The sequence below is a fragment of the Hipposideros armiger genome, unplaced genomic scaffold, assembly GCF_001890085.2.
Source record: "Hipposideros armiger isolate ML-2016 unplaced genomic scaffold, ASM189008v1 scaffold_9, whole genome shotgun sequence".
Classification (NCBI taxonomy): Eukaryota; Metazoa; Chordata; class Mammalia; order Chiroptera; family Hipposideridae; genus Hipposideros; species Hipposideros armiger.
Window position 1 is genome coordinate 5,476,378 of NW_017731359.1, and position 26,929 is coordinate 5,503,306.

At 47.0% G+C, this 26,929-nt stretch overlaps 2 protein-coding genes across 5 annotated transcripts in view; one reads left to right on the forward strand and one right to left on the reverse strand.

Moving 5' to 3' along the window:
• Positions 1-90: 90 nt before the first annotated feature.
• Positions 91-4,796, forward strand: B3GNT9 (UDP-GlcNAc:betaGal beta-1,3-N-acetylglucosaminyltransferase 9). Its single transcript, XM_019656239.1, has 2 exons — positions 91-1,415; positions 1,748-4,796. The coding sequence occupies exons 1-2, from the start codon at positions 1,055-1,057 to the stop codon at positions 2,965-2,967; spliced, it is 1,581 nt and encodes a 526-aa protein (XP_019511784.1). The 5' UTR covers positions 91-1,054; the 3' UTR covers positions 2,968-4,796.
• The window catches only part of PHAF1 (phagophore assembly factor 1), a 26,823-nt gene continuing 3,671 nt past the window's right edge, over positions 3,778-26,929 (reverse strand). For 3 of the 4 annotated variants that reach the window (XM_019656253.1, XM_019656262.1, XM_019656269.1), the window contains exons 3-17: positions 24,717-24,799; positions 20,521-20,604; positions 16,698-16,741; positions 13,889-13,968; positions 13,515-13,609; positions 12,809-12,906; positions 12,604-12,716; positions 9,887-10,020; positions 9,435-9,518; positions 7,899-7,981; positions 7,399-7,442; positions 6,859-6,902; positions 6,649-6,707; positions 5,989-6,061; positions 3,780-5,278 (exon numbers count right to left, since the gene is read on the reverse strand). In XM_019656253.1, coding sequence (XP_019511798.1) covers positions 5,192-5,278; positions 5,989-6,061; positions 6,649-6,707; positions 6,859-6,902; positions 7,399-7,442; positions 7,899-7,981; positions 9,435-9,518; positions 9,887-10,020; positions 12,604-12,716; positions 12,809-12,906; positions 13,515-13,609; positions 13,889-13,968; positions 16,698-16,741; positions 20,521-20,604; positions 24,717-24,799 — 1,205 coding nt within the window. In that variant the 3' untranslated portion in view covers positions 3,780-5,191. Of the gene's footprint in view, positions 5,279-5,988; positions 6,062-6,648; positions 6,708-6,858; positions 6,903-7,398; positions 7,443-7,898; positions 7,982-9,434; positions 9,519-9,886; positions 10,021-12,603; positions 12,717-12,808; positions 12,907-13,514; positions 13,610-13,888; positions 13,969-16,697; positions 16,742-20,520; positions 20,605-24,716; positions 24,800-26,929 lie in introns of those variants that run through there. The other variant, XM_019656275.1, reaches the window with a different exon arrangement.

Consider the following 26,929-nt stretch of genomic DNA (forward strand, 5'->3'; position numbering starts at 1 on the left):
TGTTGTTCAGCATCTTAGCTGTGGAGGGCAGTGTCACTGGCCCTCATATGTGGGATCCGAACCAGGGCCCTCTGGCGTCCCAAGCGAGTTCTTAACCATCACACCACTCGGTCGGCCCTTAAGCCAACTCTTAACCAACACTCCACTCTGCCGGCCCAGGGTTTGCTTTTTAGGGGAGAACATTGGTGGGAAGAAGTTGTCAGAAGGAGTAGGCATAGCCACTGGAAAGAGGATGGGCCTGGGTGGCAGTGCTGGTTCCTGTAGCATGCCCTCAAACTCTGGGGCAGGATGGAGGATTGTCTACTCCAGGCCCCACTGCATGGTTTGGGACTGGAAGCTCTGAGTTCCAGGAAGAGAGTTGGCAGCAGAGCTAGGCAAGGATTGGACCCTCAATCTCCAGAGCACCTCTCTGCCTGCCTGGGTCCCAGATCAAACCCTTTGCTCACTGGCCAACTTCAGGAGTCTCCCAGTCTGGCCTTCAGTGGCCCAGGCTTGGTTGTTTCTACCTGCAAGGAGGCTATGCTGGTGTGAGACACTAGGGTCAACGGGCCTCAGAACTGCCTCTGGAGAGACAGACTGAAGGGCTCACCTGTAAAGTTAAAGCACACAGGGTTGGCCCCCTGTCCTGTGTCCCAGTGGATGGATGGGGACAGGGGCAAGGGAGAATAGAAGAAAGAGTCCAGGGCTGAATTCCAGAAGACCTGAGGCAGTGCTCTTACCTTCTGCCTGTATGATCCTGGGCAAGTCACTTAGCTCAGTAGTAGTTTATGGGTCCTGCCTGGTGGAACCAGAGATCCTGATGAGCTGAGGGAAGGCGCTTCCAAGGATGGACTGCGATAGTGGCCAGGTGGATGACTAGGACACTGGGCCCTAGGGATTTGGGACCAGCCTGTCCTGGGGCTCCTGCCTGCCCAGACCCTGCCCCTGCTCCAGAGAAGCAGGGGCAGGGGTGGGGGTGGGAAGCCTAATCAGAGGTTATTGCTTCTTCCTGCCCACCTCCTCCCAAAGGAAGATTTGGGGAGTTTGAGCCTGTAGGGAGACCAGAACCCACCTCATGGGGCCTTCCCAGAGAGTTGCCCATAAGGATCCCACTGAGAGATTAGTTCTCACTCAGACACAGCGCTCCGCCTTCCCAGAAAGAGTTGCCTATAAGGATCCCATTCAGAGATTAGTCCTCACTCGGACACAGCGCTCCCTGCCGCGCCGGGGTGGAGCTGAGCTCCAGCTGTCTGGGCTTGCACAGCTGGAGGGTCACGTGGCAGCTGCTCCAGCCCCCCTTCCTGCCAACGCTGCATTTGGCCCAGGCCCTGTCCATGGCCGCCCTTGGGACCTTGTGCTGAACCCTGGAGGCCCCGGCGTCTGGGGCTGCGCCGCTCCCAAGGGTCGAGCGTGTCAGGATCCCAAGGACAGACGTGGTGGGTAGGAATGGGTGGAAATGATTCGGTCTCAGCACGGGGAAGGCGGGCGGAGGATGGGACTGAGGCTCCGCGTTTCCTTGCCCTTGGGGCACGGTCCTGGGCCTGAGCTGAGGGGGTGGGAGTTGGCTACTTGGGGAACTTTTGCCCTTTTAGGTTGCCCTTGCTGATGGGGGTGGGGAGTCAGGGCCTAGAGTAAGAAGACACCGGAGGGGGATGAACGGCCAGTAGTTGGAGACTACCAGGATGTGGCACCCTCCCCTGGGGGGCGGGGCTGGAAGCCCCTATCTGCGTCTGGCTTCCACATCGCGAGCCGCCGAGTCTCTTTGCAGGGGGCGCGGGCTGCGGCCACACGGACATGAAGCGGAGGCTGCGTCTACGCGGGGACGCGTCGCTCACATTGCTCCTGGGCGCCGCCCTCGGTCTTCTGCTCTATGCGCAGCGCGATGGCGCGGCCCTGACGACCGGTGCGCCACGAGAGCCAGGGAGGGCAGCGCTGGGGCCTACCCCTCGGCTCCACTTATTCCAGGAACCAGACAAGGGCGCAGCCCTGCAGGTCTACGAAGAGGACACGCCAGAGCTGCCCACGCCTACCGGACCCTTTGACTTTGGCCGCTATCTGCGCGCCAAGGACCAGCGGCGCTTCCCGCTGCTCATTAACCAGCCGCACAAGTGCCTAGGCGATGGAGCACCGGCCAGGGGGCCCGACCTACTTATCGCCGTCAAGTCAGTGGCGGCGGACTTTGAACGGCGCCAAGCCGTGCGCCAGACGTGGGGTGCTGAAGGTCACGTGCAGGGGGCACTCGTGCGCCGTGTGTTCTTGCTAGGCGTGCCCAGGGGAGCAGGCTCAGACGGGGCACGCACACAAACGCACTGGCGTGCCCTGCTGAGTGCCGAGAGCCGTACGTACGCGGACATACTGCTCTGGGCCTTCGATGACACTTTTTTCAACCTAACGCTCAAGGAGATCCACTTTCTGGCCTGGGCCTCGGCCTACTGTCCCGACGTGCGCTTCGTTTTCAAGGGTGACGCTGACGTCTTCGTGCACGTGGGAAACCTGCTGGAGTTCTTGGCGCCAAGGGACCCCGCGCACGACCTGCTTGCTGGTGACGTGATCGTACAGGCGCGGCCAATCCGCGTGCGAGCCAGCAAGTACTACATTCCAGAGGCTGTGTACGGCCTGCCCGTCTATCCGGCCTATGCAGGTGGCGGTGGTTTCGTGTTTTCTGGGGCCACGCTGCGCCGCCTGTCTGACGCCTGCGCGCAGGTTGAGCTCTTTCCCATTGACGATGTCTTTCTGGGCATGTGTCTGCAGCGCCTGCGGCTCACACCTGAGCCTCATCCTGCTTTCCGCACCTTTGGCATCCCTCAGCCTTCAGCCGCGCCACACCTGCGCACCTTCGACCCCTGCTTTTACCGTGAGCTGGTTGTAGTGCATGGGCTCTCAGCTGCTGACATCTGGCTTATGTGGCACATGCTGAACGGGCCTCATGGGCCAGCCTGTGCACATCGGGGACCTGTGGCCATGGGCCCCTTCCAGTGGGGCTCCTAGCCACCTACCACAGCCCCAAGATCCCCTCATGCAGACCCAGGATTGGAGTTTGAAGAGTAGGTTTCTCAGGTGGGTTATTGCGGTGTAATGTGGTTGTTCCCCAGAAATTGGCAGAATTTGGGATACAGCTCCAGATTGCCAGGTGTCTGCTTCCAAAGGCTCTCAGGGAATGAAGATTGAGCCTGGCTCCTTTTGTCCCTACTAGGAGCTGGTCAGGAATCATCTAATGACAATACTTAGAGATAGCCAGTGCTGAGGTAGTGGAGCAGCAGGCTCTTTGTCAAGCAGTGGGACATGTTCTGTCCTAAGTTCCAGTACTAAGTAGGTGGTGGTGGGGGTCATGGAATCTGACTACACTGCTTGGTTTGGAACCCCTAAGATGATGCAGACACATGCAGGTCCCCACAGGTGTAGGGACCTGGCTTCAGCCTTCATGGAATTGGCAGGCATTCTGTCAAAACTGTTTGAAAGTAGGGATTGCTTCCCACCTGTTCCTCCAAATTGAATTTTCAGTACTGTTAAGGTCTTGAGATCTTCTCCTTTTGAGGTCTTTCTTGGAGCCACCCTGTCCTGGGCCCTGGTTTGGCTGGTGGAACACTAGGGATGAAGGCACAGAGGGACAACCACGCGTGGTCCTCCCTCAAGTCTTTCCCCACCTCCAACTACACTTGGCACAATGGCCTATACCCACACAACTATGCCAGTCTCCTACTGGAGGCTGTGCTGCCCCCTTCAGAGGAGCCAAGGAACCTCCTCTCTAAAAATGACTCCACTATACATTATCCCATTCTTAAAGAAAAAAAAATCAAATTTTAGTACAAACATCCCAGCAACGGCACATGGTGAGCTGTTGCTGAGGGGATAGGTCTTTATTGGAAGAGGGGTATGGGCAGAGCATGAGGAAGGTTCCCCCATTCCAGGGGATGAGAATAGTCCTGGCTTACCCAACAGTGGGATGTGCGGGGGTCTCTGGCCAGGCCACAGTCCAAATGGGAAGACACGAGTCAATCACAAGGTCATGGGAGTGCCACACAAGCCTGGCTGTAGCCCCAAGAACCACAAAGAAGCCCGGGGCAGGCCCCCTGCACATTCATTTGTTAAACTATACAGGATGAGGCTGTACATGAGTTAATTACAAAAGAGTCATATTTACAAAAATCTGTACACACATTTGAAAAACTCACAAAATTGTCATCTATGTATCACAAGTTGCTAGACCAAAATATTAAAAATGGGATAAAATTATACATTTCTCTTTTCAATTCTTTTCAAAAGGTTATTATTTTTAAAGCACATATGCTACTTTTCTTAGCAAGACCCATGAAGAGACTGAGCGGCCCAGCTCTCCTTGAGTCCCCAGAGGCCTTGAGCCATACATGGGCCAGGCTAGGGGACACTGCCCAGGGATGGGGCAGGGGAGCCAGCCCACAGTGCAGAACAGAATGGTGAAACACAACAAGAGGAGGAAGATGTCTTTGGCTGAAACTTTGGCATTAAATAAAAGAGGCAAACAGGATGGAAACATGCAGCCCTGCCGGTCAGCTTGGGGCACAGCGGGCACAGGTGACCTTGAAGGCTGACTCCAAGACGGGTGGGAACCAGGTGGGTATGTAACCTGGATGGTAGAAAGCTGTGTTTCAACCAGCTGGGTGTGCCTACTGGGCCTGGCAGGGAGCTCGTGCAAGAAAGGAACAGGGAAGGGCAGGTGGGCCACCTTGGCCACAGCCAGCTCATCAAGTAACTAAAGTGGATGTAGTAGTGCAAAAGTCGCAACCAAGTACTATGGACATGCTACCTGCTTGCCTTAAGGGTCATGTGGCAATGTTGGGCCAAAGGCAGGACCCTGTCCTCATCTTGGGTGCCTGTGTCCTCAGCCACAGAGTCCCAAGTTTTCCAATATGTGTAGGACAGGGGAGACAGAACTCTGCCTCTTTACGTGTTAGTCGAGAGATCCTGGGTCCAGGTATCAAGGCTCAGAGTTTGTGCTTCTCTTTGCAGTCTGTGTCCCCTGTTCGCACCAGCACAGCAGGCTGAGGACAGACAGAGGAATATCTGGGCCTCTTACCCCATGACAGAGCACCCAGCCTGAGCCCCACCTCAGAACATCACAACAGCCCTTCAACACTGGCAAGGTGTCCAATAAAACCCACAGGGTGGCACATGAAGGCCTGCCAAGGATGTGATGCACAGTTCCACGGGGCAGAGGGGCATGGGTGGTGATGTCCTAGGGGAGCTCTGCTGTTCTCAGATGGGCACCAGGCCTGGGGGGGCCATACAGGGTCACCGAGGCAATGTGGTTATTCTGCATGACCTGGTGTGAGAAGAGGACAGCAAGTCAAAGGGGAGGAGTAGAAAGGGTGTAGGCAGGGCAGGCAATCAGACCCACAAAACCAACAGTGGGATCAACACTGGGGCTGTGACTGCAGAAAAGGGACCCGAGGCAGGTTCTGTGCACAGGTGTTGGGAGGTTTGTGTGTACAGTACACCTGCACGCAAGGTTGGGCAGACCCTCAGTATCCCAACTCATGCTAGGGGGCCTCTCTGCCCAAGCATCTGCCTGTGCCTCACGGGATACCTAAACTTCACACTCCCTTTTGCCCAGTTCTTCTGGACCTCTTAGGGGCCTGCTGAAGCTATGGCATCCAGAAAGGAAAACAGGGGCAGCCCACAGCATTCATTGGCATGACATTCAAAGGCCCCCAACACCCCTGGGATGAGCCCCATTTGCCTTGTGCCTCCCTTCCCTGCTGTACTGTTTTTAGATACAAATGTGGGATCCCCATTACCTCTTATCTTGTTAGATATAGACCACTGCACAGACCACTGCTTTAGCTTCCGTGACCCTGAATTTCTCTAACATAATTTCTGAACCCTCACTGTTAATTGGGTAGGCCAGGTTCTCACCAGACAGTTGATGGGGAAGGATTAACCTGCTCAGCAGGGCCATTAGGTCCTCCCCAATCTCTCTCAATGATTTGCATGTCTTTGCCATGACCACTGGCCCCAGTCCCCAAGTCTTACCTCAAAGATCATCCGTTGAAGACCAAAGCAGAATGTGGAGCCAAATGGATTGGTGTTGTTTGGGGAAGAGGACCTAAGGCAGGGAAAGCCATAATTAGAGGGGCAGACAGAGGCCAAAGCCAGGCAAAACAACCTGTCCCTTTTGGGATGGGGACTATTGGCAAATGGTCTCTATGTCCCACACAGGCCCTTGAGATCCTAGCGGTAGCAATAGGTCTTACTCCGCTCTGAATCCTACACAGCCCAACAGGGCACAGAAAGTTACTGCGCAATTGGACTGGGGTGGTGAGAAGTCAGGAGGGAGGGGGAGCCCCAGGCAACATGGCAATAGGTATTGGGTATTGGCCTGTGGACTACAACAGGTAGCCACTTTGATGGGAAAAAAAGAACCCAGGGTAGCCAGTCAAAACTGCCTCCCTTTCTAAATAACTAGGGGTGAAAGGGCCTCCATAATTGGAAGTAGATGGGGGAGGGGGAAGTTATCCCCAGTGGGCAATCTCTGGTGCAGGTAAACATGCGGAACAGCAGGCCCAGTCCTAATGTGCAGGGTGGTGGGCAGGAAGTATGTCTGTGACAATACCTATTGTCAGGCTTCCCTGGGCCTTCTGGGCCATGAGGAGCTAGCTGGGGTGGTCAGAGACAGCAACCTCCCACACTCACCTATGCAGGACAACAGGTTTCTCCACAGGGTGACCCAGGAGCTCCTGAATATTGTCCCACTGCAAGAGGGACGGAGGCGGCAGGGGGTTAGCAGGGACCTGACCATGCCTGTGACCAATGGCTGGCCCAGAGGACATGGGCCCCAGGCTGCTGGCAGGCTCATGCCCACCTCATTTTCAGGCTGCACCTGGTGGGAAAATAGGAGCTCACCTTGCTATAGGTCGTGCATGTTTCTGTCTGACCATCTGCGTTTTCTGAAATGAGAACATGGGGTGGTTGACAGCTGGCCCAGTCCACCTGTGACCCCAACCCTAGGCAGAATCCAGACCTGACCACCCTTTGCACTGGGGTTGGAATACGGAGGAAGGATAGATAGGCTGTTTTTTAGAGTTCCTGAATGGAAGAGAGTGGGGGCTACACAGGAAGTCAGTCAGATGTGAGCTACACCAACCAGCTGAGGACAACAGTCACAAGGCTGGGCTGGGAGCACCTCGATGATCATCTGTAGGTAGGAAACTCTTCCCTCAGAGACCAGTAATCCCATGGTCACAGGAAATGACCTTGAGGGCCTCCAGGAGACTACAGATCAAGAATAGTGCATCCCCCAGAACAAAGAGCTCAGCTGGGAGGAGATGAGGGCGGACTCCACAAACCCAATCACTACCATCCTCTCTGCTTGGATCACTTGTTCCTTCTCATCATGACTAACCCCCACACCCTTTCCTTACCTTGAAGACATTCACCACTCACCTTTCTTTATGGCTAGTGGGATCTTGAACTCACAACGGTGATAACTACAGAGAGAAGGCAGATGGGTAAAGGCTAGGCCTCCTGGGAGGCCTAACTATCCTCACATCTAAACCTTGCAACCCAGGAAAAACAGAATCAAGGACACCTGACCAAAGCCCTAGCACTGGGTCTGACACAGCATTCACTGGGGGAGGCCAGATTTAGGCACTGGAGTTCAACAGAAAAGGGCATGGCTCAGGGCTCTGAAGACTTAACACCTTGGACAAGACACCAAGCTTTCTGAATCTATTTCCCTATTTGTTAAAATGGGTACAGACGGAGAGATGTAAGGTATTGGACACTACCAGGAACGGAACAAACACTCAAGAAATATTCACTTCCCATGAAACAACAAGAACTAAGATACGGATAAATTAGTGAACTGCAAAGCCCTAAGCTCTTTCCTAGGGATTTTCATCCTAAAGCTCACTTCTCAGAGGGGCACATACAGGTATACTCACATGTTAAAATTATAATGCCCAGGGTAATTGGTGTGAAGGACAAACTTCTTCACTTTGTGTGTATTCGCATCAAAAAGGATGTCCTGGGGTAGAAAACAAGGATTCTCAAGTAGGGAAAGTTACCGAGGCAGTACAGAAGACTTTCCAAGGGCATGTCCAACATGGAGACACCCACTCCACAATGGGGAGCCTGAAGGCAACAGCTTCCTCCCAGGCAACAAATCAAGGCTACAGCTAAGGCCAAGAAGCCTTAACTGGATATATTCAGGGAGGGAGGTACCCAACTATCCACAGGTCTCCCCATTCTAAATCTTGGACCAGCAGTTCCAGCAGGCACAGGGGGCTACAGCTCTTACTGCTTAGGAACTCAAACAGATCAGGGAGATCTTTCCTGATAAGGACCTGATAAAAAAATCTGAGCACAGATTTTGGCTTAAAGGCTACCAAGAAGATTCAAGGGACATCTGTCTCAAGGGGTTCAAGGCACCTGGCTATTCTGAATGCTATAACCTGCTAGACCCTCTGTTTTCCATCAGGCCACTATGGAAGTCTATGGGAGTTAGCAACCCCCGGAACTGAAGGTCCAGCCTTTCGCTAGGACTCAGACCTGGATTTGATGGTGTCTATTGAACACTTCCTCCTATCCCACACACCCTTTCCGGTATTCGAGCCTGTGGCCCCAAGATTCCTGACTCCACCCCTCCACACTAAGTCCTATTAGGGCTAGTCCATTTGCTCCATCTTCCCTGCCACCTATCATCGCTGGCTCCCGAACTCAAAAGAGGTTCAGCTTATAACAGTGCCATTCCGTCCCAGCACTACCCTACCCTCAAGAGTTTATGATCCCATTGAGGCTCCCCCACTGCTCTGGCTCCTATTTGGTCTTTCCCACAAAGGCAGACCCAGTCTCTTTCCCCCCGCTCTGGAATCTACCCTTTCTTTGCTGCCTCAAGACCTGAGGCCCTAGAAAGCTCAGAGGTTCGGGTCAGCCCTGCCTTGAGATGTATCTTGCTAGTGTAGTGTTTATACAATCATTTCTAACGAAAGCAACCCATCTACCAGCTGGTCTGTCAGCAATGATGGTGACCATCAGCTCCATTCAATACCCTTGGTTCAGAGCATAGGGCTGCAGCAAAGCCTCTGGGGTGATCCCCTAAAAATACATAAGCACACTCCCACTGTTTTTGAGCCTTTTTAGTCTCCCTATTTTGTGATTCCAGAGAGGGTCCTATGCTCTATAAAAGGGCAGTTCCCAAAACATCTTAACCTGAATGATTCCCAAAGCCTCCACCTGTGGAGCATGTTTCTGTCAGAAAAGAAGTCAAACCATACCAGAAACACTGTGTATCTCAGCAATCCTGGTGGCAGCAAAGGTCCACATTAGGGTACCAACGTAAGACAACATCGGGCAAAGCCAGATGGGGCTAGGTTCTCCGCTGCCAGGCAGTGATAGCTGCATTTGTACACACAGATGTGCCCAGGTACAATGCCCACCCACACAGAAATGAAACGCTTCCCTAAGGAATCATAACTTACCACTCCAAGAGTGAAGTAGTTAAAAAAGTAGTCATTGCACTTGGATGGAACTTGCTTATGAGGGGAAGGAGAATGAATTTTCATCTATTGGGGAAAAAATAACAATGAATTAAAATCTAGCCCCTTAATACAGTTCTTGGGTTAAAAGGAAGTCTACAAATTGTGTTTCTTGTATGACATTAAGCTGTTGGGTAAACAAGAGTGTGGGAGTCCCAGCTGCTGGTGCCAACCAATACAGCCAGCTGTGGCTGACTACAGACTGGGCCCTGGTGTCCAAGGAAAGGCAAGACAGTCTGACCAACAGGGGTCAGAAAAGAGCTTTCAATTTACTTCTCCAACTGCTTTAACAGAACAGGTTCTATGGGAAAATAGCAAATAGTTTGTACCAACTTAATATTAAATTAATGTTGATTAAAAAAAATTAAATTGTTTTATTAACACATTTCCCTTACCTTGTCTTCTGACTTATAGAAGACTTTATGTGGAGAACCAAGCATGCTAAGAACATCTTGGCAAGAATCACCAAAATACACCGAACGTTCAAATACCCGCATCTTGGCATCTGCTAATAGGCCAGGTCCACAACCTGCAGAGAACAAGGGAGAGGTACTCAGGTTCCCGGTCAGGGCCTGAGACCCTGAAGCCCAGGGCCCTGGGGGCCCCAAAGGCTACTGGCTGCATACTGCATTATCAGGTCTGGCTGAGGGGCAAGACTATATGCAAGCAGAAATATCAGGTTCCCAGGCTTTGAGATGCTACCCAAGATCACATCTACTCAAAATAATGCCAGAGATTCACTCAATCCCACAAAAATGACATTCACTCACCAAATATTTACTTATTGACCCCATGGGCTAGGACACTTTGCTAGATGCTGAGGAAACAATGGTGAGCAAAATAGGTGCAGTCTCTGCATACATGGGAGTTATGGCATGGTGAAGATCCCAATCAGATCATCACACACAGCTGAGGTACAATAAATAGCAGCATAGGTGCTATGCAAGTATATAATGGGGTGCTATTATCTCTTGCCACTTTCTAGGGCCTGATAAGATACAAAGTATGTACTTTAAGAGATACTTCTCAATGGTAACCCAATAAGAGATTGGACCTAAAGGCCACTCTATTAAGAGCCAAGAGTGAAGCACCTATTATCGCACTCTCTAATTCTACAAACACCTGACAGGCACACTAATACTCAAGAGACAAACCAGGAAAAGTAGGAGAATGAAAAAACCTGACTTGTCAAAAGTTTCTTCTTTGGGAAGAATCTTTAAACCTTGGGTTTGTCTAACACATTTTACAAATGGTTCCAGTTACACACACACACACACACACACACACACACACACACACACACACACTGGTGGTTGTGGAATAGCAACAGACACACTGATAGTAAAATTTCCTCCATTCTGTGGATGGAAAGACAAAAGGTTTAGCTCCCACCAAGCCAAAAATCAGATTCCTGGTACCATGATAACCACCAACATGACCTTACTCTGCACATGGCTTTAGAGTTGACAAGGCCCTTTCATAGATAACAATCCATTTGTTACATACAGAAGACTTCAGGGATCCAAAATCTGAAATAACTAGGTGCTGAATTCTCCAACTAACCCAAGAGTCTTTATTCACAGCACATATACATGGAATGTCAAACAAAGGCTGTTTAAATCAACTAGGTCCTGGGCAAAGCAGAGACCACATTAACCTCTGTCCATAAATTTGCATCTTAGCAAGTCTGGAACCCACCAAAGTCCTGTCAAGCTGGACTGTGTGCCCAGTCTCCAGGTGACAGATATTTATGAATGTCCGGATGGGGCTACAGGGAAGGCATCCTTCACAGGCGAGCAAAGCTTTCTCTCGTCTCACTCTGCTTGAAGCCTACCCAGGTAAAATTACCTTTAGTTTTAGGAGACTATTTTAGTTTCTCATTCCCTGGAATAAGTCTTCCTATAAATTATTGCAGGGACCAAGAAAGTGGAACTGACTTTCTGTGTTAAGAACATGACTGTAGCCATAAGGAAACAGGGAGAAATGAGTTGGTTGAGACAAGCTACTCTTCAGCTTGCCAAAGGAAACTATCGATAAGTATTGGTTTGGACAATAACTCAGTGAGGCCCTGACTTAATGAAGTGTTTTCCCCAGTGACCCTGTAAGCAGTGAGATGTGACTGTTAGGAGTGTGCTGTATAGGGGTAGCAGTCAGAATTGGCTGAGACCCACCCCCCACCCCCAAACAGACTCCTCCTGCTGTCATCTGCGGTAGCTGCGCCACCCTTGACTATCCTGTTTCAACCAGACATCCTTTGGAGAAGACAGACCCTAAATTACTTGACTTTGCTGTTACATCTCAATTCTTTCAAAAACTATAGCTCAAGTGCAACACTCCTTTAAGTGGCTGGTATTCTGCCTTGGCTAAACAATCACATTTTAAGAAATTTCTAACCTGGAGGTTGTGAATTGTCTAATTGTTCAGGGCAGTGAGTTCAGTTTATATGCCAGATTCTTAACAGTTAAGAAACAATGTCCAGAGACTGAAGCAAGACCCTAACTTATGAACAAACTCTGGCTAGAGTATAAGTTCCGTGAAGGCATATATAACCTCTGTGTTGGCTCCTAGGCCATCTTTATGGAGGCAAACTCCACACTGGATACCCCTGTCCATTAAGCAGGATCCAACGTTCAGAGTAGCTGAGACTGGCCAGGCACAAGAAACCACAAAATGAAGCATGCATCCTGGAGAGACTAGTTACTGAAGGCAGCAATTCTTTTTATTAAGGTTAGCAAAACTCTCAGCAGGGTGTGGCCAAACCACAATAAAACAAGTCCCTCCTGTCAGTCAACTCTGAGAACTGGGCATAAAGGGTAGTGAACAGACAACACTGCAGCCCACAAGGTGTATCTCCAGGAAACAGCTTGGGAACCACTGCAAAGTTACATAAGCAGACAGAAGGCTTATGCACACGCTGAGAAAAGTAGTGCTGTTATTTATTAAGATGTGCTGATAAGACTATGTCTTGTCCCTTTACAAATTTAAATGAAAGCTTTAATCATAAATATGTGCATCATTTGTCTTCCACCAACTATCTCTAAGCACGTGTGATTTTAGACAGCTTCAATATGGATATAAGGAGGCATCTACCACCCCAAAGCCAGTAACTGACCTGCGGCAAGTAAGCGAAGTCGTAAACCTGAGGGTCCAGTTCCATCTCGAAGAACATCTACACTCTCAGCATACACATTGCCCAGGAAACAGCTCAGGGGCATCACGGGAGCCCTGGGGGCAGGCACAGAATAAACACAGGCTTTGCCTTCCCTCCCAGGGAGCCCACTGGCCTTAGCATGAAGCTCGTGCTCCCTGACACGTACTTGGTATCCTGTAGGCTATTTCCACTGTAGATGTACATTCGTTTCACAGTTGCTCCATGGGGTATCTGGAGAGAAGCTAGACCATGGGCAAAATTGGGCTACAAACACAAGACAAAAATTTTATTAAGGGCACACAGCAAGCCATGTGATTCAGGCTTTGGCATTTCCCAGCACTCATGGTCTTCAAGAACTGGCCAGGTCAAAGCACATAGTCAAATCTGGCTCTAAGTCAATAACTTCACCCCAACCATGCAAGTTCATTTTTAATTTGACTTAGTTTTTCTTTCTTTCATCAGAGAGAAAATGCAGTAATGCCTCCTTTAATAAAATGTAAGCCTTACAAAAAGATATCATTTCATAACTCTAAGGGTGAATGAAACATTTTGCTAAAAGCAACAGGTAACTACAAATCTAGGATGAACTCTCCAAATAGTAGCCCATTGAAAAAAACCACAGTGATACAGTGATTAGGAGTTTTAAAGCAAGGCATTTATCTCTGACAAGTGAGTTTGACCTCTGCAGTAGTAAGTGCCCTCTTTCTGGGAATGCCAGCTTGGGCTTTGTTCTTCCTGTCAACCCTACCGACTCTATCCCCTTAGCCCCTGGAGACCTCAGAGACAAGGACAGCCTCCCTTCATGGCACTGACTGCTGACCCATATCACCTGGACACTGGGCAGCAAATACCAGGAGAAGGGAAGGGCTAACCTCGTACTTGGGAGCCTCTGTCCACGAGTCTAATTGAAAAGAGAAAGACAGTCCTCTGAAGTTGAGGTGGAAGAGCTGCTCAGCAGAGTTGTATACTGTGGGAGTGGGGAGAAGAAAATGACAAGGTTGAATGGCATCAGATGTGGCAAACACAAACTAGCCTGGCAAGGAGGCATGACTGGCAATACCTTTCTTATGTCTCATTTCTGAACTGACCTATTGCGGGGAAGAGCTTTACATCACACCCAAGTACCAACCCCCATATCCTATAGGAACCTGGCTTCAGGGGGTTGTGGCTGGGATGGTACCACTTGCCAGGTTTATCATTATGGGCTGCCACAGATGACCAGAGGAATCAGATGGACTTGGCTTACCTCCAGGATGAGTTGCACCGAAAGACTGGTCTATCTGCTCAATGGTGGGAGCTATGGCCTGAGAGTTAAAATGTACTCCACTGAAAAACAAAGATACTTTTTAATACCAGGCTTTGCAGAATAGGCTCATAGATCATTGGAGATGGTGACTGGAAGAGTTATTCTTAAAACACAGGCAGGGAGTCTACAATTATATCAAAATAAAAACTTAATTAAAAAATTTTTAATAAGAGACAATTGAGGTCGGAACAAGTCAATTCTCCTGAGGCTGGTGTACAGAACTGAACCTCTAGGGCAGTGATTCTCAACCTATGGGTCGTGACCCCTTTGGGGGTCGAACGACCCTTTCACAGGGGTCGCCGGGTACTCCTATGTGGGCGTATCTGCATGTGGGTGGAGACGGATCGAGGAGTGGTGTCTTGGTTCCTAAGACCATCGAAAATATGTGTTTTCCGATGGTCTTCGGCGTCCCCTGTGAAAGGTTGAGAACCGCTGCTCTAGGGCCTCCCAAGACATGTGGCCACAAGGCAGTTCAGAAGGAAATAAATCCAGTCTTAACCCTACGGCATTCAGACCTGGATAAAGAGTAGCCATAGGAATAGAAAGTCTCACTGTGTTTTCCCAGGATGCCTACTAGTGGTTTGGCTTGAAAAAGGAACTTTCTTAAAAGGGTGAACATCTTGGGCCGGCCGAGTGGCGCGATGGTTAAGAACTCGCTTGGGATGCCAGAGGGCCCCGGTTCGGATCCCACATATGAGGGCCAGTGACACTGCCCTCCACAGCTAAGATGCTGAACAACAGCTCAACCTGGAGCTGGGCTGCCTTGAGTTGCCGGCGACGGCGTAGGCTGCAGCCCCTGTGGCAGTGGGTTGCCATGGGGTACCGTGGGTTGCCATGGGCTACCGTGTGTAGCCAGCAGCCAGCGTGAGCGGCCAGCAGCCGCAGTGAGCGGCCGTCCAGAAGCCGGCGCCTGATCTGCCTCACCAGGGAAGAGCGCAATGACGGTGCCAACTTGGGCCAGTGAAGCAACATCCTCCACAACGAGATTGAAGAACAAAAATGACAACAACTTGTCTGTTCCCCTTCCCTCAGTTCCCCAGCACTGTTCCCATCCCCCCAATTCCCCAATAAAAATCTTTAAAAAAAAAAAAAAAAAAAAAAAGGGTGAACATCTTAAAAGAAGGGTGTAGCCAAGCAAGCCAGCCTGTTTTCTTAACAGGCCGATGAACTGGGTGAATGGGTGTAGGTGGGTGGGGGAGGGATGGATCCCATGCAAAGGAAAAACACCTGGGGGATGGGCTTGGGAGTAAAGAGGGGCATATGATTTCAGATGATGAGCATGAAAATAAGGCATTTATGACTTTAAGGAGAATGCTTAAAGGTTAAGAATAATTTTTTAAAAATTCGTATCATTTATGGAACACCTCTTTTTAACCAGGATGGTGCTAAATCCTTTACTAGCATTATCTCATGCAATCTTCTTAACCCAGCAGCCACATTATCGGTTTCATTTCGATGAGAAAACAAGCTCAAGAGGTTAAGTGACTTGTCCAAGGTCTCAGAGGTAATAAAATGATGAAGCCATAACTCAAACCCAGGGCAGCCTTACTCTAGACCTTATACCAGCAGTTCTCAACCTTTCACAGGGGTCGCCTAAAACCATCAGAAAACACATATTTTCAATGGTCTTAGGAACCGAGACACCGCTCCTCTATCCGTCTCCAGGCCCACATGCAAATACGCCCACATACGAGTGAGTACCCAGCGACCCCTGTGAAAGGGTCGTTCGACCCCCAAAGGGGTCGCAACCCACAGGTTGAGAACGGCTGCTTTACACTCTTAACCACTGCTGACTCTTAAGAGGGTGAAGAGAAGCCAGGCATTGAAGTATAAAGGCCCCAACAAGACCAAAAGACAACTAGAATCTGCAGAGGCCAGGGCTAATACATTTATTTTATCCACTCCTTTATTAACAAAAGCTGCTTGAGCCAACCCCAGAAACTAGGCCCTTTCACATCCTCTCAAAGGGAAGCCTATTAAGGAAGCTTACTGAGAAGAGCATTCTAGATGCTAGAACAGCGCCTTGCCATAATGAGAGCTCAAATATTTGTGCATCATACAGGCAATTCCCATTTTCATTCTAAAAAGCAGATTTTGGACCCCAAATATTGGTCCCTTTGGCATTTTCTTTAGCATAGGCCTCGGAGTCAGACCTTGTCCCACTTCTGTCGCTCATGAAAGCATAAAGAGGTGCCAAAAGAGGCTTTGAAGAGGAAGGTAGCCATGACCCAGGAGACAGTCACATCACCTCTGAGCCGAGGTCCTGTTTTGTTGTGAGGATTAAATAAGCTGACATATATGTGAAGTGTTTTACACACAGCATGTTCTTAATAAGGTTTCCTTCTCTTCCCCTGGAAAGTGCGTAAGCTTAGAGCAGCAGTTGTCAACCTTCCTAATGCCGCGACCCCTTAATACAGTTCCTCATGTTGTGGTAACCCCCAACCATAAAATTATTTTTGTTGCTACTCTATAACTGTAATTTTGCTACTGTTATGAATCGTAATATAAATATCTTTTTGTTTTCCGATAGTCTTAGGCGACCCCTGTGAAAGGGTCGTTCGACCCCCAAAGGGGTCGCGACCCACAGGTTGAGAACCGCTGGCTTAGAGGCTACCGGAGGAAATCATAGCACCAGGCTGTAATCCTAGAACTACTGGGGATGAGATTTCTTTACTAATATAATGAGGGTAGTAGATAAAGCCCACTTGTACCAAGCCTGTGACATATGCTAGCAGGGGAGAAAACTCACCAATATTTTAACTTTACTTTAGTCAAGTCATATACTTCAATCACCTAAAAAAAAATAATAAATAATAAATGTTTAAGAGTTGTTAATGCTCTGTAGTTGAAGATTAAGAAGACATTTATAAAATAGTAAAGAAAAAAAATCTATCACTAGCTGAAATTCTCCTGAAGCATTGCACATTACCTTTAGTTCTCACTTTTAAATTTGGAGCAAAAACCCATACCACACGCATAGCATAACCTCTCCTTCCCCATCTTCCAGTGGCTTGTTCAAAAGATGTCTGTGGATACTCTGGGTCAAGGTTCTCATGTCACAGAGAAGACTGCACATACCACCCCTATAGGACAGTGACACCCTCCACAGAAACAAATTCATGCAGCTTGTTAAGGTTGTAACCTTGGATACTGAGACCCCTTCTTTCTATTCCATACTTTGCTGAATTATAAAAACGCAAATCAAGTCACTTTCAAAAATAGCTTCAAAATACTGTGGTTTACAAAACAAAAAGATGGAGGGAGGTCTATCCTGCTAGAAAACAAGTCATACTACATTAACTTAGGACAACTGTGACAATATTCAGATATAACCCTAATGAAGGGCATCTGGTTAAACCTGGAAAACCTTAGGACCCTTGGGAAGTTTTGGCCTCTTGGCATTACAATGGGCAGCCTTGAATGTAATGCCAAGAACTAAGGGCAGAGACAAAGGAAAAGGTATTGAACACTCAGCCACTAGTGGTGTCAAGTAATAAGCACTATGAAGTCCTCTATACCAATGGTGTTGAGGGTTTGGCAGCCAGCAGGATGGCTGGCTGGGTCCTGGAGCACCATCTATCATTCTTCAGCTGGGAGGTCTGGCCCTCATTGTAGAGGCACAAGCAGAGCTGGTTCAACGTCTGTTTGCTCTGACAATCTGGGTCTCATCCTGGTCGGGACTGTGGGGTATTAGGTACAGGAGCATCTGGCATTGCCACAGAAACAGACATAATAGGCAGTACATTCTTGGCCAGACCTTGTTTCTAACTTTGTTTAGAGATCACAACACTGAACCACAAGTTGTACAGACATCTCTTAACTAAAATGCAGCCATTCTGATCCTACCTATTGCTAAGAATTGCTCCCTTTGCTTGGCCATCATAGCACTTCAATCAACCCTTTCCTATACTACTTGTGTATGGTGTTCACAGGTCCCACTAAATTAAGCCCTTTAAGATCTGGCTCATTAGTTTGCCAAGAGGAGGTACTCAACACATCAGGCGAGTCTGACTGGTATGAAGCTTGCTAAGGGCAACATGAAGCTTGAAAGCATGAAAATAGATGCCAAGAGAGGTCATGTAAGAAAGGGCAGGGAAACTGCTGTGATTCATAAGATACCTAGTGTCCCCTTCAGAAAGCCTGGGCATGGCAGTCTATCATGCCAAATTGGTATTCCGTTTCACTGAGGCCAAGGCCCCATATTGGAAGAGGGCCTCAACCTTCAGCCAGAAGCCCTGCTTGTATAGCAGGGGCAGGCACTTTGCCTTCCTGATCACTACTCCTACGACCAGCCCATGGCCCCTCAAGGGCTTCCCCCTATCCACCCTGTGGGGGTGGGCTTCCAGGATATCCATCCTATGCCACTGTCACCCATCTATCACAGCTCAGACCAACTCTTACAGGTGCTTCAATCCTGCCTGCCCAATGAGAGAACAGAACAGAGTTAATTACAGGGTGACACTTGTGGCAAGGGACCGAGAGTGCTGACCATCTTGGAATTCTTCATGTCACCAGAAAAATCAACAAGCAGATTTTGATCTACGGAGCTTACTGGGCGACAGGGACAAACAGCTGGGGAAATTTAAAGTCCATGATTTTTTACCCTCTGGGCTGGAAAAGGCCTTGATTTCACCAGAGAGGAGGAGACATGGCAGCAGCCAAGATAAAAAAGGAAGACAGGTGGCTGTAAAGGTTGTGACTTGTGAAGCCTCACTCCACAGAGCTCGCTCACAGGCAGGGAGTGAGGGGATGGGGAACTGCAGCATCAGGTACAGGTAGATTCTGAAGCCCCTGGATGGAGGGGCAGGCAGATGGGTCCGATCTAACATGGTACCAAGCAAGGGTACCTGAGAGATGGCTTCCTCAGTTTCCAGCAGCTCAGGCAGGGTCCCAGTCCCTCCTTTTTTATAGGGACCACACAGAAGACAGAAGACAAGGTTCTACTTAACTTCCTTTCCTATTCTAATGTACTTCCCATTCCTCACATTTTTACATCGTGTACTCACACTATTTTCTTCAGCTTTTATTACATTTATTTCTCATACCCATCAACTGAGCCTAAGCCATTCCAACTCTCAGTGGACAGTCACCACACACTGGCAATATAGGGTTAAAAGCTTGGCACCAGGCAGACCACTATCCTGTGTCTCTGCATTGTCTCACTGGTAAACAGTGCCACTCACAGGCTTGTTAGGATTAAATCAGGAAATGCATGGGAAGCCTCGCACCTAACACATACCAAGTCTCACTAAATATATGATTTTGTTTTCACCATGCTGTGATTTTATGATGGGATGCCTAGCCACCTCCTTTTGTTGTCCACTTAGGTTATTTCCAGCTTATTTCCAGTTTTTCATTACTATGAAAAGCTCTGCTATAAACATCTGGCAACATTACCCTCTCCGAAACCTTTTTTTTTTTTTTTCATAACCTTTTAAAGTTATGTTCCCTAAAGTGATCTATCAAGTCAAGGGCAAATGACTCTTTGTAAAGGTTGTTTCCAGATAAATTTCCCCCCAATTTGTTGTGATGAAGCCACAGTGAAGACCATCCTCTACCTTTTCCCAGTGTGAAACTTCGGGTCATTGAAGACAGGATGACTGAGTCCATAAGGACAGGCAAGGAAGAAGTGGGGCTAAGAATGTTCACATCAAACTCTGCTTTCTGAAAAACCATCACAAATGAGGAATTCTCATTTCATATATAGATTCTTTTTCCATGTTCTGTCTGTCTCTTCAGCAGCCAACTTTAATGAGATGTCGAGAGCTAGGAAGTACCCAAGTTTTTTGGAAAGGCAACTCCATAAGCTAACCAGGATGACAGCTTTGGCATGCCACTGCCCAGAGCCACATTCAACATGTGACTCTGAGGCATGAGTCTGATGTCACATGACTCACCTGTGACGCCCAGGCATTTGTAAATAGTGTATTAAAAGCATCTTGGACTGAAATAGGTGTTAGTAAATCTGGCATTGCACTTAAACGCCAATTAGGACAACCCATTCACATCAGCAAGTTGTTTGTTTACATTTCCTCAAAGGAGATAAAGAATCAACTCATTGCTGGTGGTGTTAAGCCCCAAGCTCTTTAGGAAGCATTTTAGGAAGAACAGTTCCATTTTTCATCTTTTAAGTAATACTGTATGACCCAAGAATGAAGTAAAAAACAAGATACATAAACCTGACTAAAGTCTTTTGGTTCTATCCTGTAGTTAGGGGATCCATTTTTGGTACCTTTTTAAAGACTCAGGATAATCTATGCCAAATACTTAGCTCCTTTTCTTGTTTTTCTATTCAACATAAAAGCCCCGTCTCCATAGCATGTTCCCCAAATTCTCAACACTCTTTCCCCTTCATCTCTAGAGCCTGGGACTGGAGTCCTCAGAATCTTTCCAACCACCTCACCCCACCCCTAGCTTCCCTTTTTTTAGGGAAACAGGCATAGATAGCTTCAGTTCCCTACATCGAGGTGGTCTCTGAACCACAGACTCAACTCCTACTTAAGAATTTCAGAAACATCTCACAACAACACATATCAGCCTGACATGAAACTTTAGTTGTCATTTATAGTTACCTTAAGTCTCTGATTGAAAGCATCAAACAGTAGTTTGATCCCGTCCTGAGTCAGGTTAAGGATGAGGTCATGGCTTAGAGGAGACTACGAAACAAAAATAAAACACAGTCGGAACAACTAATTTACACACCAACACCTACTGAAAGCCTTACAATATAAATGCAATACACAGAGAACATCTAAGTGCAGACAGCCACTCCCTCCCCCAACTAATGAGATTTGGAAGCCAGAAACAAACTGTTGCGTGAATGCACAGCACAGAGTCCTCTATTTCCAGCCTACAGTTGCTGCTTCATAATATCGCTGAAAAGAACTTCTTTCTTCCAGGCTTTGAGTAATACTACCTGGGGGAAAGGGCCAAAATTATGTGAGTATACAGGCCACTTTCTTTCGAGGGTCTAGGGTCCACATTTGTAGCATTGGTTTACTACTGTCAAACCTACAGAGCAGCTGATGAGGAATGTAGGCCATGTGAAAAGGCCTCACCAGGGTCCAAATTCAGCAAGTAATGCTCAATGTACGTCAGCTGAACTTATATCCTTTCACTCCCAGGCTGTTTGTATCACCCACAGGGACTACATTTTATTATTTGACTGTTTTAGGCCATATTCCAGGACAAAGAAGTACTTTGTGATCTGATTATGTATGAGATGACACTCTTACTCTTTCCTTCCCTCCCTCCACCATCCCATATCACAAGTGCTTCTTTCTGAAAGGTATAAGTCTAAGATCTAAGGAGTCATATTTCTACATTTGCCCCTTCTGAGTCCTGTGGGGAGGGAAGTAGCACCACAGAGTAGTAGACAGAGCTGGCCTTGAGTCTTGGTGAGCTGGTGACCTTAAGTGACTCTCAAAACTTCTGAGCTCTAGTTTCTTCATGGGAATACCAACATTCCTTCCCTCCAGAGTTGTGAAGATAGGAGATCAGAAAGCACCAAACACAGCACTTAGCACATTGCACTCTTTCTTCATGTCTGCCCCACCTGCCTGCTTCTGGTCCAATGCAATCAATCAATTCAAGGACTCAACATCTGAAGACTTTCCATAGCCCTAACCACGCTACTCAGCATTAGAAAAACCATCCAAAACCCTGCCCCTTCTTGAAATTGGAACACAGCTCTCAAAAGGGTCTAGAGAAGTTTCTTTATAGAGCTTCTCAAGGTAGGCAGTAAATGATGAAGGTGTGGTTGTCAGAAACAGAGATGTGCCACTGCTGGTGTGGGTCTCACTGGAAACATTCTCTCCAAAGAGCCTTCTGGGATCACACTGTCTGCTCCCCTCTACCCCACTGATCTTCACAAGGTAGCAGGCACAGGTGGCACCATCATGCCTGGCAAAAACTAGAAGAAACAATGTTGTAATTTTCCAGTAGGTCAGTCTAAAACCATCAGGTCTCGGGCAGCCCGATGGTTCAGTTGGTTGGAGCGCGTGCTCTTAACAATAAGGTTGCTGGTTCGACTCCCACATGGGATGGTGGGTTGCACCCCCCCCCCACACACACACACACAAACTAGATTGAACACGGTGACTGGACTTGGAGCTGAGCTGCGCCCTCCACAACTAACACTGAAGGACGACAACTTGACTTGGAGCTGATGGGTCCTGGAAAAACACAATGTTTCCCTTCCCCAGTAAAAATCTTTAATAAATAAAACCATTAGGTCTCAAGCAAGATAATGAAATAATGAACCTTGACCTTTGGTCAGTACTCTCCACCCAGAACACACAGTGCCACTTCTGAGGTCAACTCTCAGGGAAAGTGAGATGAAGCAACGTTTTAGCATCTTTTAATATCCTTGCTTGGAGGGAGATTACTGGGAGGATCTGGATTTTCTTATACTCTCCCAAGATCTGATCATTTTCTTTCTGGCATTGTTACAATTCAGGACATAACTAAACAATTTTCAAAAGCAAGCAAATCATCTTCACAGTCAATGTTTTATTAGTACTTTGTATCTCTAGAACCAAAATACACATGTACTATGTGGTGTTTAAGCAGGCCCTTCCAGTAATCCAAGGCTATGTAGTCCTCTATATGAAACAGTTCAGTAAAACCGTCTGCTTCTAGTCGTTGACATCTTCTTCTAAAAAAGATGGGACCTACTTGATATGCACATTTAATTTCCAAGGTGTGATTTGCTGCAAAATATTGCTGAAATGTTTAACAAGGCCAAACTGTTCTCTGTACTTGATGGGAAGCAAGGCGACAAATGGGAAAGGAAAGAAGGAGGGCAGAGGAGGACAGGACCACATGTAAAAAGCACCATATCAGAGTCCTGAGACACCACATCCTCTTGATCCTTATCAAAAAACTATTCTAAGGAAACTATATCCACTTCACAGGAGAACCAGACGAGTTTATTAACTTGCTACAATCCGCATGACAAAGAAATGGGAAGAGCAAGGACCAGAACCAAGGTCTGGACTCAAAAACCCATGTTTTTCAACGGATTTCAGTTGCTTAGAAGATACTGGGGAGAATTCGTTTAATGCTAAAACTGCTATTTGTACCCAAAGACTGGAACAACAGACAACAAAGATAGCGATATAAAAAATAAAACTCATTCTTAAAAAAATTGGTTAAGAATGCTTAAAGCCTACTTACAAATGTATCTAATCTCGGGGTGCCCAAATTTTATTTAACTGAATGTGCAATGACTATAAGCTTAAGAACAAGCCCATTTTCCCTGTTTTGATAGCTGCTACTATTTGTCATGAGAAATTCCCTCTTGATTAAACATTGAAGGTCAGATTAGGTTAGCAATGAGCTGACTGCAACAGAAAAGCTAACATCCTTCACTTTATAAACGAGAAGCCATTTTGGCTCTGTGGCTCGAGGAGCCCCTGCCCACTCCTACAAGTCCCTTGTTTTGTAGCAGGTACCACAAGAATATCCAAGCACTTGCTTGGAGATTAAGCATTCCCTGTCTCAGAAGGACCCTTTACATGGGGCCTCAGGAGGCTGGCAGAAGGGTACAAAACGAATGTAATTTTTGGGTAGAGGATTAACAGGCTCAATTTGATACTAAACCAAATTGGGAAGCCTCACAGAAATCTCACCCACTTCTAATCCACAATGTTCTTTGTGTCAAAAATAATGTCATTTGTTTTAGGATCTGAAACTAATTAGAACAAATGAAACTCAAATAATCAAACCGGTACTTAAAAGGGTCTCAAAAAAGCCTCAGAGGGCATCTTGTAGCCTATGTAGGCTCAAAACTATTCCCTGAGGTTTGTGACACACAGGGCACCACAAAGATTGCAAGGTCTTTGTCACAGAAGAACCACAGGTTTCAGAGAGTTCAGTGGCAGGGAGACTGCATTTCTAGAAAGAACAATCCTATTTCTGAAGGCCTACAGAAAATAGTGTCCACCTTTACGTACTTAAAAAAACAAATATTAGTTTAAAATTTCTGACTTCAGAAAGTTTGTCTCTGGTGCTAACTTCAAATACAGAGGGTGCCAAAAAAATGTATACATATTTTTAAAAAGGAAAAAAAACTGTAGGAAAATTGTAATACTCAATGTATACTGATACCAAAAGATGAATAAAAGTCATGTATACATTTTTTTGGTGCCCCCGGTATACTCTTTCTGGAAATTGAAAAGGTCTTTGTGGGTACATGCAACATTACACTTTAGGGGTTAATTCCTGGCACAATTGATCAACATTTAATAGAGGCTACCATAAATTGGACAAAACAAAGAGTAAAATATGTTCATCAATTAGCAGTCAGTACCTTGCAATTTCCATGTAGCAGATCATTCTCACTAAAGGGGTGAGGTATACCTTCAAGTATAGGATGGTCTGTTAGCTAGAAATCTGCACTATAACAATCCTAAACACAAACCAAAGCAACCAACAAAGCAGAAAAGAGTATTTTAAATTCAAAAGTGGAAAGCAAGTACCCTAGAAGAACAGGCAGCCCCTTAGGTGACCTCCCACTGAAATGTCCCTGTCTAAGGGCCAATACATAAGTCAAACACAATAAAAAAAACAAGTTCAGTTATTACTGCTCTTAAAACCTGGCAGCACTAGATTATCAAAACCAAATGTGCTTGGTAACTGACTAGTGCTGGAGAGTCTCCCATTCAAACACACAATTGACCCAACAATCCCTGTAAGAGCATCAACCTGTGGAGGCGACTCACTGATTAGGGATGCTATTTCAGTAAAAAAATCAACTATCACTTACCTGTTCACTGTACAGAACCTGGACATTTTTGATGATGCGACAGTGCTTCTGAAGAATGGCTACTGCCTGAGCCAGAGGCATTCCTGAAATAAAGCAAGGACACCTGTGTGAGTACTTGGGCTATCCATTTACTGACATCTATCACTGTTAGGCATTAGTCCCTGTAGTAAAGCCTGGGCTGGGAGTGGGGTTGCCACTAAGGTCTACAGACTATGAGTAAACAGAAGTTCAGTAAGTCGTAAGAGCTAGAATAAAGTTAGCAGCAAACACTAAGGGAACAGCTGGGTTGTATAAGGGGAGGGAGTGAATATACAAAAAAACTTCTGGAAATGGGACCTCTATGCTATCCCAAGCAGGCAAAGGGCTCGGTGAGGGCAAAGTCATCATGAAACAAAAAAGGGAATGAGAAAAGCACTGATTTTATGACTCTGGACACCAAGGTTCTGGTTCTCACTCTGCCATGGATTACATATACTCTAGGACAGTTCCTTCCTCTCTTTCTATGTGGCACCTATCTCCTCATCTCTCAAATGAGACTATGCAGGAACACATGACTTGTAAGAGCTCATTAAAAGAGTTAAAAAATCACACATGTACGAGAATCAACTTATTTCACTAAGGATTTTCACTGGATCCTTATTTATCTACCCACAAAATCCTCTAAATCTTAACACTGATTTTTGAACTCATGGCCCCTTATAAATAGATTTATATATGCCCCCAATTTAGGAAATCCAAATCCCAACAGCATCTCAAAGATTCCAGGGACTCAAAGAGAACACCAAAAAGTATGTTTTCAGAGTCCATTATATTTTTAAAAAGAAACATACAGAGAGACAAGCTAAAACAAAATCCTAGACAATCCAAAAACAAAAACTCAAAGCTTTATGAGTGCAAGAACAATACGTCTGTGTTATTCACCTCTCTGGATCCCCAGCACCCAGCACAGGGCTGACCACATAGTGGCTGTTGAATAAATATTCAGTGGAACTGAAGGATTATGGGGTAGGTAAAAAATAAGAGAAAGGAAGGAATAGGGATCACCATGACACGGGCAATACAGTGGCTCATATTCAAGATCAGTTCACACATGATTCAAGGAGAGAAGACGGTGCACAGAAGAGTTTACGCACAAAGAATTGGGTTAAAAACACATGGCCTATCTACATTTAAACAATGATCCAATCCTGCCTTTATTCAATGGTCCATTCTACAGTTTGAAGAAAGTTGGAGGGAACCAGACCTTAAACAAGACACTTTTCAGCCTACTATATAGCACAGGGCCTGGCACATAGTAGAGGCTTAATAAATGTTTGTTGAGAATATGAACAAGTCAGACACATCACTCAGCTTTGCCCTTCCTGAAATGGAAGTGCACCTATGCTGTCTCTCCCAGAGGGAATGGGCAAACATCTATGTGGAGAAGACAGATAAGCTCAGTTAGGGGCTAAGAGAAAAAGAAGGTCACCTGGCTTCTCTGACCCAAGTGGCACAAACCAGTTTCTTGAGGGAAGGTTCTTTTCCTTCTAATCACATAAAATTCCTTGTCTTGGAATCTTTGCATCCTGAGTCATAGGGGGAAACCTACCTGGAGGAGACAAAGCAGCTGAGATGACAAGTCGTCACACAGCTGCTGGTAAGGAAGGCTACAAAAGGTGTTCAAAGGGAACCAATTGTACGTATGGCAGAGAAACCCGAGCACTGTCCCAGCTCTAACAGGTTACCTAACCCCAAAAAGGGGGTGGAATCTCCGGTTAGCCTTCTAAACTATATAAATCTTTGTCTTACAGGCGTCATCATTTGCCTGCTTATCACCCTCCAATAGCTTCCCATTACAGGAGGATAAAATCCAAACAACATGCCATTGCCTAAGAGCTTTGAATATTCTGTTTGCCTCCACCTTTGTTTTCATTGCTCACTATGCCTCCCTTTGTTCCTAGCACAGGTCAAGCTCTTTCCCACTTTAGGCCTTTGCACTAGCTCTTTACTGCTGGAATGTTCTTCCCATAACTGGTTTCTTCTCCTTCTTCAGGTCTTAGCTCACACCTCACTTCCCTGACTGCCGTATCTAATGAAGACTTCCACCCCATTTATTTTCTGTTAGAGCCTCCTCTACATGTCCTTAAGGAAAGACATAGCTGTTTTACTGCTGTATCCTCAGGCTGTATTACTGCCTGGCACAATTGCAGGTGCTCCTATATATCTGTTGAGCT